Genomic DNA, 14,182 nt, shown 5'->3' with positions numbered 1-14,182 from the left:
ATCTACAGAATGAAGTAACAGCTATCACAATTACATGTAATAAAAGCTAGGAGTCACATTATCCATAAAGCAAAAATCTTATAGTGCAATATGCATAAACTTCTCACAAATAAGAAAGAAAAACAGAATAACAATGGAAATATAGTTGATATTAAATGGTCAATTTAGAAAAGAAAAAATATAAATGTTAGAAATCTAGCACAATGAGTAAACAAATACAGATTAAAGCATCAATTTTGCCTCTTAAGGATGAATTTTTAAAGATGGGGGTGGGGTCCAAACTACTTCAAAGTTAGGTCAGCTGTCGATCTTGCACACAACTAAAATTAGGAGTGCCATTATGAAAGATTGGCGGGTAAATCACAGCAGCGTTTCAGATGTTCTGCAATAAAGCACCTCTGCTTCTAGGATTTAGCCAAATAATCAGAGGCCTAAACACACTCAAGGTACATGCCAAAATCAAAGATGATAAATAACCCACCTGACAAAAGGACAAAACAAGCACATTAAAGAAACGTCTCTACATTTAGTTCTGGGCCTCAAAAAGTAGGAAAAAATAATTATATCCTCAATATGCTATATCTGCATAATATATATGTTGTGGAAGAAAAATAATTATATCATGATAGTTCCAGTGTGTTTAATGTTGTCACACTATACCAAACACACACGTGCACGCACACACACACACACACACGCACACACACACGCACAGCAAAATTGCTAGATATATTCATGTAAACACATTAGGAAGGAAACAAAATATGAGTAGTAGCTATCTTTTGGGTGTTGAAATGACTGGGAATTTTTCTTTTCTGTGTATTCGTTTAAAACATGTAAAAAGAGTTCTCAGAAATACCCCTGAGGGTCATGTGACAGGAAAAAAGAAATGAAATTTATGTCCTGGCAATGCATGCATGGGCAGCCCATTTATGGCAGTTCTGCTGAACTTGCCCATATTGAGTTTTATGGTCTAAGTTGATGAGGACGACTGACCAGTTCTCTTCCTCCATGTGGCTAGGGTAATAATCCAATTATGTCTTATGAACTCTGCCTCCTTCTGGTTCTCAAACTGGCACAAGTCAAGCATAAGGCAAGGTCACAATAACCAAAAGAGAAAGGTCACTAGAGTGAGCAGCAGGGTAGAGGCGAAGTCCCAACACTCTGGAAAATCTATTACCCAGATACTTCTGGTGGACCAAGGCAGACACCAATAAATCAGAAAGTCCAAGGAAGCCACAGGACCCCAGTTGATCGCCACTGATGTTGAAGCCCCAGTGAAGGCTGCCACAAATGGGTACCAAACTACACCGAGCATCTGTACAGTTCCCGTGAGGGATTCTGGGAACTCCAGGTCAGCTGTCACAGAGTTCTGAGTTAACCATTCACTTTCTCATTTCTAATAATTGACTATTTGGGAAATCACTAATTGATACTGCAGCAGAAGTTTACTAGGTTTCTCTTATAATAAAGATGAAATTAATATGATTTAAGAAAATATTAATTTTTAAGAAAAACTCATCTTAAAATTTTTAAATTAATACTGCAAAGAACTAGGAAATGACAGAAATGTTTTAAATGTTATTGCAAATGAATGCTCTTATCCTCAACTGAGAATCTATTTAAGATTTGCTTGACTAATTTTAATTATACGGTGTGGGGCACAGGGTCTGTGCTTGTGAGTGCTGGAGCTCACAGAAGCACCAGATCTCCCAGAAGCTGAAGTTAGAGGTGGCTTTGGGGCACCCAAAATGGGTGTTGAGAACCTAACTGCGTCCTCTGCAAAAGCAGTACATGCTCTTAACCACTGAGCCAGCCTTTGAGTCCCTAGAATATATGCATTTATAATATGCACAATATATAATATATAATTATCATATATAGTTAAAGTCTTAATACTACATATTAAAACCCAAGAAATGAATCTTTGGCTATGAATATAGCTCAGTGGTTCAGCCTAACATGCCTGAAGCTATGAAATTATTTCATAATATTACAAGTAAAAATATTTTTGAAGTAAGCCTAAAGCTGCATTCAAAGGAAAATTCATAGTATTAAATATTTTGTTTGTAAGGGGAAAGGGAAAAGCACATAACAACTCAGGCCTTCACTTCAAGAAACTGGAAAAGAAGGATAACAATTTTTAACATAAAGAAAATAGAGCACAAAGATATTCAAGTAGAAACAAGTCTGGAAGCTCGTTGTGTGACCCCAAAAACCAAGGACAGGCTTTCATAAAGTTTATGTGAGAAAGAAAGAATTCATTGTTACATTTTGAAATTTTTTAGTATATTTTCTCTTCTGTCTTTAATGCCTAGCCTTCTCCTGGTCAATTGGAAATATCCTTTGGGGACATGGAGAACCCGAGGAGTTTTTGCTGAAGGGAGCCAGACAACAGACTTGCTGCAGTTTCCAGAGAATTGTCAAGGTGGCGCTCATTCACCTCTTTCGACAAAAAGACCTCACTAGAAAGACATTTCCCAGCCCCTCCCTCTGCTTTCCATAACTTACCATTAAAGCTTATGCTTTAGCAAGGCTGAATTTGCATTGGGGCCAAAAGGGTGGGCATGGGTTCTGGACTAATGAGAGAAGGTTGGACTAAGGTTACAACAATACCAGGGTAAGTTCAAGGTAACAATGACAGAAGAGGGTTGCTCCCTCCCCCAGTTTGGGCTGTGGTGCTAGCTCGCTGGAACTGAGTGACAGAAGCCAAGGTTCCAATGACAGACTAGGATACAGCTGAAAGAAAATCTTTGACAGATCCTGGAGAGACAGCATCAGGAGGCTCTCTGGCTGCTGAGCCTCCAGCAAGGGGAATGTCAAAAGAGAAAAAAGGGGCCACAAGCTTTTATTATATAACTGTCACTGAGAGCAAGAAGGACACCAAATAGAAAAGGGACTGGGTGGTTGATCATCAAACAGAAAAGGGACATTACTTTGAACGTAGAGGAGTTAAGGCATATGGTGCTCCTGAACTCCAGCCTCTATAGCCCCTGTCCTGACTCTAGATATCATCTTACAGTGAGCAGCAATGGTAAAAAGCACTGTGACAAGGTCTAGCGAGCCCGGGGAATGGCAAACATATCTCTGCAAGGCCTTGTCCTTCCCCTCTTTCCTCTTGTTAAAAACCACTAGATTACATTTTTAAAGCTAGTCACAAAAGTCAATTCCCTTATGTGGCTACTTACTTCTCCTGAGGCTGACTACCAAGGTCCAGTTATCAAAATATTGAAGTCCAGCAATCAAAAGACACATTTGGTTGCCCTAATTAACCTATCCCATCAAAATTAAATACCTCATCTTAGCATGGGAATTTCCTTTTCAACTTTATAAACCACCATTTTCCTAAGGGCCATGACTGTCTCCTCTCTATCCAGAGGCAGCCCTTTGTACCAGAGGGACAAATATCCCTTCCCCTTCTCCCTTGTTCCTTTCCCCTTCTCCCTCTTCCTCTATCTCCTGTCTTTGTCTCTTGTTCCCTGCCCTTTGTCTCTGTGGGGTAAATAAATCTCCTTTGTGCTAAGAACTTAGTCTTGGGGTGCCTTGTGTCAATATTGGTCCTTTCACGCTGAGTATGTATTTCAAGAGAGAACAAATGCCATCACGAGATACTCAAATTGTCATAACACACACACATGCACGCGCGCACACAGACACACACACACACACACACACACACACACCACTTTGCCCAGCCCAGCACCTCTAGAAAACACACACAGGAGTGAGTTTGAGGGTGTGCTTTTTTTCTCCATGTAGCCTGGGTTTGACTGCACAATTCTATGACATCAGGAAATTAATTTGTATGTTTCAATTTCTTAATCTATAAAATGAGGATCACTATTTCTTTTAGCATTTTGAAGGCATAGATGAGTTAATGAATATGAAATGCTTAGGTCAGTGTCTGCTGCACAAGAAGCATTCATGGCATATTGGCTAGTCTTATTATTGCTAACATCAGTAATAAGGAAGAACCGACCAGCCACCGAGAAATGAAGAAATAGCAATTTCTCTACATAGCCAAGCAGTAGTGAATTGAAAGTTGCTTCCCTGCTCCATGAATAATAAAAATCATGAATGAGAAAGATATAAAATAGATCAAAGGACAAAGAGGCATTTTACAAACACAGCAGTCTGGCTCAAATGAAAGAATCTTAATAAAATGGACCACATTCAATAAAAATATGAATTACCTATATTAGTTCAAGAAGTATGCCAAATAGAAGAGAAGGATGCCAAAGAAATAAAAATCTATCAGTGGCCTCGGGAAAGACCAGGGACCGGACAACTGCAGGAACACATACATGCTTTTGAACTTTCCAAAGGGAAGACCCGGGACAAGCCATAGCTGAATGACTTGCAGACTGAAGGCCTGCCCCACTGCAGTTCATAGCGAAAGTTTCACCTTCTATGTGAATAAAGTTGATCAAAATCAAGCTCCATAGCAGTGTTTTTCTCAAGTCTCATTACTCCAGGATTTCCTATGCCCCTAACAGACTATGGATTCAAGTCAAGTGTCTATGGCAGGCTGTCATAGTTCCTCCTCACCAGAGAGTTTCTTTTAGGTACTTCCAGATCTTTCTGAGGATCAGGCCCAGAGCCTTGAGGGAAGGCATGCCCACTCATGCAATCAGAAGATTAAGGTGGACCCGAGAGCCAGGAACACACAAGAGAACAAAGAGGAAATGAGACAGAAAGAGACAAGAAGACTGTATGCAAAATCGCCACCGTAAGAGCAAAGCCGATCAGGACGTAGCATGTTCTGCTCATGGAAGCAGAAATCGATTCAGACTTTCTAGGAAGCAACTGAAAAGAAATAGGATGTGGACCGACCAATGCAAGTTCACTTTGCCCCAGTGATCTACCTTTCTATCTGTCCTTCTCAGGAAATGAGTCTGAAATGAAGATAAAGATTTACATACAAGGATGGACTGAATAGACTGTCTCCTAGCAAACAAAACAACGTGAAACTAGGGAAGCCTTTGAGTAAAGATGAAATTTTTTAAGTCGACTACAGAATATTAATCCGGTTAATAGTAACAAGCAGCATTGGGGGGCGGGGGGCAGCAAAATCGTGTCTGGGTCTATGATCCTTTAGGGCAAAGGACGAGGCACAAACTGCAAAGCACAATGTCACACGTACTTTTCATATGTAGGAAATAGACATCATAGGGGCAAAAAATAAACCAATCCCAACCTGAATATATCTGAAATTTTCATTTCTTTTATATATTTCCCCTATGTCTTTCTGCATTAAGTTGTACTATTTCTATAACCATAAAAATAAATATCCAATAATTACTGTACATAAATAAATATTCATACAATACGGAAAAAAATTAAGTCCACATTTGCCCTGGACAAACACATTCACAGAACACAGGAAAACTGCATTTCTCCAAGCCTGAACCTCAACACAGATGCATTTTAAAGCACAGAAAACAGCACACCAACCAAACCCCTCAGTGAAGACAGGCAAGTGATTTCTCTGGGGTTTTCCACACACCATTATCTACGGAATTCAGCACCCAGCTTTTAAAGTATGGCTGTTTTTTAGAGTCTTGGTTGAAAGAATCCTGACACGGAGTGATGGGTTTTCAAAGACTGACAAGCATGGAGTTTCTCTCTCTCTCTCTCTCTCTCTCTCTCTCTCTCTCTCTCTCTCTCTCTCTCTCTCTCTCTCTCTCTCTCTCTCCCTCCCTCCCTCCCTCCCTCCCTCCCTTCTTCCCTCCTTCCTTCCCTCCCCCCCCCCACTCACACCTCAGTAGTGTGGTCCCAGGCAGACCCCACTCAAGCGAATCCCACTGGTGTAGCTTCGCCCAGTCCTTGCTCACCCGCCCCTAAGAGCCATGATACCTGCTCCTGGTGTGAGGAGGTACTGAGGTGACTGGGCTCCTGAGCGTCCTCATCGTTACCGAAGTGCCAGGGGTGGTCTCTCTGCTTTTCTCCACCAACATCCTGCACAGCCGGTAAGAAAACTAAGTTATTACACCGCCTTAGGAGCCACTGACTGGCTGGTTGGACATTGTGCTCCAAATATAACCATGGCATCTTTGAACACCCTGACTCCTGGGATGAATCCCCAATCTTGGAGTTAGGAAGGAAAACAAAACAAAACAAAACAAAAAACCCTTAAGACAAGAAAACAGGGAGCAGAATGGGGAAGTCCTAGAGCCTGGCGGGAAACCTCGACGGCAGGTTCCGCTCCACAGCTCCCTCGCCCACAGAGAACGCTGTCTGAAGCCCTCCCAACCCGGACCCTTTCCACTTCACATCATGACGTTCAGCTAAGTGTCTTTTTTTCTGGCCCCCGAGCCCTACCTCACCCTCAAGGAGCCTTTTGGCCAAAAGTCTGAGAGGGAGCAGCCAGTCACACGAATCTGAGCCGGGGCTCCCCGGGAAGCAGAGACCAGCGTGGCGCGGCGTGGGTGCGCGGGACCATGCAGGTGGGTAGAGCTGATGCCGGGATATTACCTGGAGCGGGCGGGCGTGTCCGCCGGGCACCAGAGCAGACGCAGCAGGAGCAACAGCATCAGGCTGGCTACCAATGCTAGCAGCATGCATCCTGGTCTCATCTTGAGCCACGGGCGCCCTCGCTGCCAAAGCTGCTTGGGCGAAGCGCAGCGCGGGCGGCATCGACTCGCCGCTCCGGCCGCCGCGGCCGCCGCCGCCGCCACCGCGGCCGCTGCCACGCACACCCCCAGCGTTCAAAGGCGGTGGCGCGGGCCCGTACTCTCGGGGACTGCCCCGAGCCCAGCCTGCAACAGGGTTGCCGAGCACTGAGCCGAGGAAGCAGCGCCCCGGCTCGTTCACTTCTTCCAAGCCAGCGACTGGCCGCCGAAGCTCGCGATCCGCTAGCCGATGACGATCCTCCGAGCTCGCCGCCTGTCCTCCCGGAGGCGCTCCCAGCCGCTGCGGGCTCTGGTCGCTGCAGCCGCTGCTGCTTCTGCCTCCTGCCGCCGCCGCTGCCACCACCACCGCGCGGGGTCACCTGAAGGTTGGGGCACGAGCTCTCAACTCTGCGCTGATTGGGCTTCAACTTTTCGGCGCTCTCACCTTCGCCTGAGTGCGCGCTTAGCTCTTCGGAAGCCCATCGCTACCTGCCCAATTACACTGAGGCTCTGCTGCGTTGCTGGGGGCCCCCAGCTAGGACCTAGAGGGCTGAAGAGGAGAGTAGAAAGGACCTGCTTCAAAAAGTTTGCAAACGGAGCAGCTAGGCTGGATCCTCCCACGTGCCTGGAAGCTACCAGGGACGTGGTGGTGTTTGAATAGACCTTGGCATAGCATGAGGGAAAATCACCTTCTGTTGATGAAATGCAGATTCAGAGTGACAGCTGACACCAGTCACCAGGAAATCTTTAAGGGCGCTTAATCAGCCTACCTTTGCCCAGATACACACCTGCCTGCTTTCTAAAAGCTGTTTTATTGGACATCTTCGGGTTCAGTACTTTGTATTGTCGATGATCATGAGATTGTGTGACTGTAGCATTATAAAGGCAGAACTGAATAGCGGTGACAGGAAACCTATAGCTCTCAATATCTGAAATCTTTACCGCCCTACTTATTTCCAAAAAAGCGGATTTGCCTACCGCCAATGTGGACAATCTCTGCATTTTGAATTCTTGCCTAACCCAGAACCCAAATTGAAAAAATAATTAATACCAGCATTTCAAAACAATAACGAGGAAATACATCAACCAATCATAGGCAGCCAACTCATCACACCATGCAAATAAGTCAACTATAGATGTAGCCAACCAGGTGTGCTCATTCTATTAAGACCCTTTGTGCTTGCCTCCCAAAAGCTTGCTGCCCCTGCTGGGCAACTGGTCCCCAGACTCTTCTGTTTCAGAATGCTGCCAAATTCACGACTCCTTATTTGTTCAAGTAAATCGTTGAAATTAGTTTGTATAAAATATTTCTTTCCTCATTGATATAGGTTGATAGTCAGTTTGTGTTGACACTCTAGTCTCCAGTGTGGTTGCATCCAAAGGGTGGCTCACTGAGCACCTGAGTTGGATGGCCAAATCTACACAAAAGCAGGGGTACATGTGCAACCCTAATGCAGAAAGGCAGGCCCTAGGCTTCACTGACCAGTGTCTAGCTGAATTGGCTAGCTCAGGGCTCAGGGGAAGCCCCTTGCCAAATAGAAAGGTAGAGGATGATAGAAGAAGACATTCAACACCAACCTCTGGCTTCTGTACCTGAACACACCACACACACACACACACACACACACAGAGAGAGAGAGAGAGAGAGAGAGAGAGAGAGAGAGAGAGAGAGAGATTTCTTAGTTCCCTTGTGCTAATCTGTATCTACTGTAAAATACTATTAAAATCTAATCAGAGGTGTCCACAGAGTAGCTGGTCAGTAAATGGCTGATAAATAAAACCACTGTGGAACTAATGTTGCTCTTCTTTTTTGTTGTTTTGTGTTTTTTTTTGTTGTTGTTCTTTGGTTTTGTTTTATTGAGACAGGGCTTCTCAGTGTAAAAAGCATCAAGAAGCTGAAAACAAATGTGACTAAGGATGCGATTTCCTTCCACAGCTCACCACTAGCATTAAAAGAAAGACATACCAATCAAGGAAGAGAAAGCTAGGGCTTTTACACAATGCTGACATTTTCAGGGATTCCGTTGCTTACCTTGTATACGATGTCAAGGCATGCTACATTCTGACAGTGCTAAAATGATGGGGTGGGGCTGGCGAGATCGCTCCATGGATAAAGGCACTCGCTGTGCAAATTAGCAACCTGGGCTTGGTCCCTGAACCCCTTAGTGGAAGGAGACAACCATCTCCTAAGGATGTTCCCTGACCTTCATACATGTGTGTGGCTCACGTGTCTACACCACATCCTGTGTATATGCATACACACAAAATAACAGTAAAATACTAGTTTTGAAGAATAAAGTTCAAGCAGTGTAAAATAAAATGGTGATACAGTTCTACAGAGTTAAAAGTTTATTCTATCTTGTAAGCGCACCGGGCAGCACAATTATCCTTGACAGTGGAGGGGCTGCCTGGCTTTGGAAGATATCCTGAACTGTATTTCTGTGCAGACAAGTCACACTAACAATGATCTGCAGAAAAAGTAAAGGGTGTTAGGATATCAGCCAGGAAGCTGCAATTCCACCTGATTTACTAAAGTTGAATATTTCAGCATAGCTGGGCTCCAGACAACTGCAAGAATCGTCCTTGCACTGGGTTCCCCAAACACCCTTGCTGCAAATTCGTGTCATGCCAATGGCTGCAGTCAGGGGACTAACAAAAGCCCATTTTAATTGGGAAACCAAGTATGAATTTGCAATGGGAATTCAGAGCTGAGCCTTAAAATTTGACAGTGGGGAACTTTACCATAAGGTTTGTCATTTAAACCTTGGTTGGTAAGATGTGAATTATCTTGCTCATCCTCGAGAAACAAGAAAGTGGTGAAAACAGAAAGTTTTAAATATTATGTGTCAGCTGAAAACTAACACCAAAAAAGCTATGAACTTTCTGCTTATAGGTTTGACCAGAGATCTCTGCCAGGTAAGCTTTGGGATGTGCTAAGACCATATCCAGCTGCGAATTCAAGCCTCTGTGCCGAGCTAGTGTATGAGCAGAGAGAACTCAGCAAATCTGCCTCTTGTGGGTGGACAGTGGAGTCCAGGTAGCACCTTCTGAATTGTCCCAGTTTATTGCAAGTGGACCAGGGACATGTAGAAAGTGGCAGAAGCAAAGGCAGTTCATTAAGAAAAGGGTTATTTTGAGGACCAGAGAACAGGAAAGACTGGAAGTTCTGGGTGACAGAGTTGTGCTCTTTTATGGGTCATTTGCACAGTACCTGCCTTCTGCATTTGTATACCTAGTGTATAAATCAGGGTTCACTAGAGTAACAGAACTTATAGAAGAATCTCTCTCTCTCTTCTCCATGCGTGTGTGTGTGTGTGTGTGTGTGTGTGTGTGTGTGTGTGTGTGTATAGTAATGGGTTTCAGTCTTTTCATATAAATATAGATATAGATATAGATATAAATAGATATAGATAGATATAGATATAGCTGTGGTCTAGCTATATATTCTAATTCAACAATGGTCAGCTATGAATGGAAAATCCAAGAATCCAAAAATCAGTCCACAAGACTGATACCTCACCTGGTCGTCAGTATATGCAAGAATCCCAAAGAAGTAGGCTCTACTGCCAGTGAAGGAATGGACTTGACAGCAAGGCAAGAGCAATCAGGCAAAGAGCAAAAGCTTCCTTCTTCCATGTCCTTATATAGGCTGACAGAAGGTGTGGTTCACGCTAGAGGTGGGTTTTTCCGGTACAAATGATCTGAACTAAAGGTGTTTCTTCCCAACTCGAGGTCTGAATTAAAGACACATCTTCCTACCTCAAAGATCCAAATTAGAAGTGGACTTTCTTACTTCAAATTAAGCAAGAAAACCCTCATAGCTATGCCTTTGGATTTGGGTTTTTTTAATTTATTATTATTATTTATTACTATTATTTATTAAAAATTTCCTACTCCCCACCTCCCATTTCCTTCTCCCTCCCTCAACTCCCCTTCCCCTCCCTCTCCAGTCCAAGGAGCAGTCAGGGTGCTCTGCCCTGTGGGAAGTCCAAGGTCCTCCCTCCTCCATCCAGGTCCAGGAAGGTGAGGATCCAAACAGACTAGATTCCCACAAAACCAGTACATGCAGTAGGATCAAAACCCAGTGCCATTGTCCTTGGCTTCTCAGTCAGCCCTCCTTGTCAGCCACGTTCAGAGAGATCGGTTTGATCACATGCTCCATCAGACCCAGTCCAGCTGGCCTCGGTGAGCTCCCATTAGACCAGCCCCACTGTCTCAGCCTCACTATCTCCATCCATCACCAGATGAAGCTTCTATGGTGATATGCAAGATATTCATCAGTATGGTTATAGGATCAGGCCATTTCAGTCTCCCGCTCCTCAGCTGCCCAAGGAACTAGCTGGGGACATCTCCATGGATACCTGGGAACCCCTCTAGAGTGAAGTCTCTTGCTAAACCTAAAATTGCTCCCTTAATTAAGATATCTTCTTCCCTGCTCCCCTATCCACTCTTGCTCCATTCCAACCATCCCATTTCCCCAGGGTCTCCCCATCCTCCCCTCCTCACTTTTCTCTCCACACCTCCCCATCACTCCTTACCGCCACCACACCCCCACCCCCAAGATCCCAATTTTTGCCTGGCAATCTAGTCAACTTCCAATATCCAGGAGGATAAATATATGTTTTTCTTTGGGTTCACCTTCTTATTTAGCTTCTCTAGGATCAGGAATTATGGGCTCACTGACCTTTATTTATGTCTAGAATCCACTTATGAGTGAGTACATACCAAACTCATCTTTTTGGGTCTGGGTTACCTCACTCAAAATAGTGTTTTCTATTTCCATCCATTTGCATGCAAAGTTCAAGATGTCATTGTTATTTTACCACTGAGTAGAACTCTAATGTGTATATATTCCACACTTTCTTTATCCATTCTTCCATTGAAGGGCATCTAGGTTGTTTCCAGGTTCTGGCTATTACAAATAATGCTGCTATGAACATAGCTGAACAAATGCTTTTGTAGTATGATAGGGCATCTCTTGGGTATATTCCCAAGAGTGGTATTGCTGGATCCTGGAGTAGGTTGATTTCGAATTTCCTGAGAAACCACCACACTGCTTTCCAAAGTGGTTGCACAAGTTTGCATTCCTACCAGCAATGGATGAGTGTACTCCTTATTCCACATCCTCTCCAGCAAAGGCTATCATTAGTGTTTATGATTTTAGCCATTCTGACAGGTATAATATGGTATCTCAAAGTTGTTTTGATTTGCATTTCCCTGATCGCTAAGGAGATTGAGCATGACCTTAAGTGAAAGAAAGCATCTTCAACAAATGGTGCTGGCATAACTGGATGTCAACCTGTAGAAGAATGAAAATAGATACATAACTATCACCATGCACAAAACTCAAGTCCAAATGGATTAAAGACCTCAATATCAATCTGAACACACTGAACCTGATAGAAGAGGAAGTGGGAAGTACTCTACAACACATGGGCACAGGAGACCACTTCCTATGTATAACCCCAGTAGCACAGGCATTAAAGGCAACATTGAATAAATGGGACCTCCTGAAACTGAGAAGCTTCTGTAAAGCAAAGGACACTGTCATTAAGACAGAAATATATAATGAACTCAAGAAACTAGACTTTAAAATGCTAATTAACCCAATTAAAAAATGGGGCACTGAACTGAACAGAGAATTCTCAACAGAAGAAATTCAAATGGTTTTGGGGTTTCAGTTAATTCCAGATGTGGTCAAGTTGACCGCTAAGAATAGCTGTCACTCTCAACATGCATGCTGTGTCCCTTGGCCTTGGTATCAGGAGTGAGTTTCCAGTCTTTTCTTCTGTTTGTGGATTTTTCATATGCTAATTGTGTGTGTGTGTGTGTGTGTGTGTGTATACATGTGTGTAGGGTGGGTGGGCAGGTAGGTATTTACACATGTGCATGTGGGTGGAAGCCCTGCTCCATGACTTTCTGCTGTATTTCATTGAGACAGGGTATCTCACTATACTTTGAGCTACTCTGTTGGCCCATAGGCAAACCCCACTGATCCTTCTGTTTCAGTGCCCCCCAGTGCTGGGGTTGCAGGTGCAGGCGTGGCCACATCCAGGAGTTCAAGTGAGTGCTAAGAATCTAAATTCAGGACCTCGGGCTTTCATGGCAATCAGTGCTACCCACTGAGGTATCTCCCCATCTCCAAGCTGTTAATTCTGATCCCCTTCTCCGTCTCACTACTCTGCCACATGGCCAGCATTTTCTTCTTACACAGTCTTTACTGTTCTTTCTTCATTTTTCCCCTGAATGCTCTCACTTCCAGAAGATGGCTTTTAGAAGAAATATTGGGGCATTTTTATATATTAAAAATTGTCTGAATAATTTTAAATCTTCCAGAAACTTCAGGGTGTTAGTATTTTTGTTTTATATGATAGTAAAAAATGACATTGAGCAACAACAAAAAGACAGCTCAAGAGAAACTAGAGATGTGTGCAATTTCCTTAAGTGCAGATTTCGGGATTCATGAAGATGGATGCCGAGTACTGAGTCTAAACTCTCTCTCTCTCTCTCTCTCTCTCTCTCTCTCTCTCCTCTCTCTCTCTCTCTCTCTCTGTGTGTGTGTGTGTGTGTGTATGTGTGTGTGTTGTGTGTGTGTATTCAGTAGCAGATAGACAACAGACAGACAGACAGACAGACAGCTAGATAGATGATAGATACAAAGACACATCTTTCTACATCTAGACAGTAGATGCAAAGATCTCCACGAAACCATGACTAGGAGGCATCAGTACAAGGAAAGGAACAAATACTGTAAGACATAAAGAACAGATGCACCAGGAAATCTGTTCCCTCATTTGGGTGACATTTTTACCTTTCTGTCAAGAAAGGAAAGTTTCTGATGTCTCCAGACTGCTTGATCGGGTTTTGCAATATTGAAGATTTGTGAGAACTGCAGGACAATACCACATTCAAAACATTAAAACGACTCCTTAGAGATGAAATTCATAAGAATAATATAACCAAGGCTGCATATTTTCAATAAATCATTGGATTATAAATAAAAGCAGAATAATTTCAGAAATCAATGACCTTATATAAGGGATATCTCTTCAAATACGTCTTATTGCAGATTTTTGCCCACTGCTAACTCAATATAAAAGATAGGAGGAATTGAATAAATAAAGCTGCTTTAACTTTAAAAATAACTAAGATTACATGAGAAAATAGGATATTATTATTATTTACTTATAAAATATAAAATATTCAAAATTAAAAAAACATTGCTCTCTGAAATCTGCTGCAGAGATGATAAAAGACCAAAGAGAAATGGAAGCCAGTTACTGAAAATCATAAGACTGACGCTAGGCTCTTAGGTTTGTGACCCCACTGCCCAGTGTCCCTGTGTTTCATAAAATCAGTAAAGTAAAACAGATTCATTACAGTTTGACTTAAAGGAAGAAGTATTTAATCCCTCCCATGGTGAGCCTCTGGCCAGTGTGAAACTTGTAGAAACCCTGGAGACTACGAATATATGTATTAAGGCTAAGGGGAGGGGGCACAGGTGCCCCTCTTTAGAATATTTCTTCTCCTACCAGGGTTTCATATAAGCTCAGAGCTACACAAAGGTCACA

The 14,182-nt window shown here is 43.2% G+C and overlaps 1 protein-coding gene across 1 annotated transcript in view; it reads right to left on the bottom strand.

Annotated features, from left to right (window-relative positions):
- St8sia6 (ST8 alpha-N-acetyl-neuraminide alpha-2,8-sialyltransferase 6) overlaps nt 1-6,575 on the bottom strand; it is a 129,608-nt gene extending 123,033 nt beyond the window's left edge. Inside the window, exons 1-2 of the mRNA XM_038335357.1 lie at nt 6,475-6,575; nt 5,857-5,958 (exon numbers count right to left, since the gene is read on the bottom strand). Of these exons, the coding sequence (XP_038191285.1) occupies nt 5,857-5,958; nt 6,475-6,575 (203 nt within the window). The remainder of the gene's footprint in view (nt 1-5,856; nt 5,959-6,474) is intronic.
- Nucleotides 6,576-14,182: the final 7,607 nt, after the last annotated feature.

This window comes from Arvicola amphibius, chromosome 6 (genome assembly GCF_903992535.2).
Source record: "Arvicola amphibius chromosome 6, mArvAmp1.2, whole genome shotgun sequence".
Lineage (NCBI taxonomy): Eukaryota > Metazoa > Chordata > Mammalia > Rodentia > Cricetidae > Arvicola > Arvicola amphibius.
Note: the sequence above shows the minus strand (reverse complement) of the source record. Positions and strands in the feature narration are given on the sequence as shown.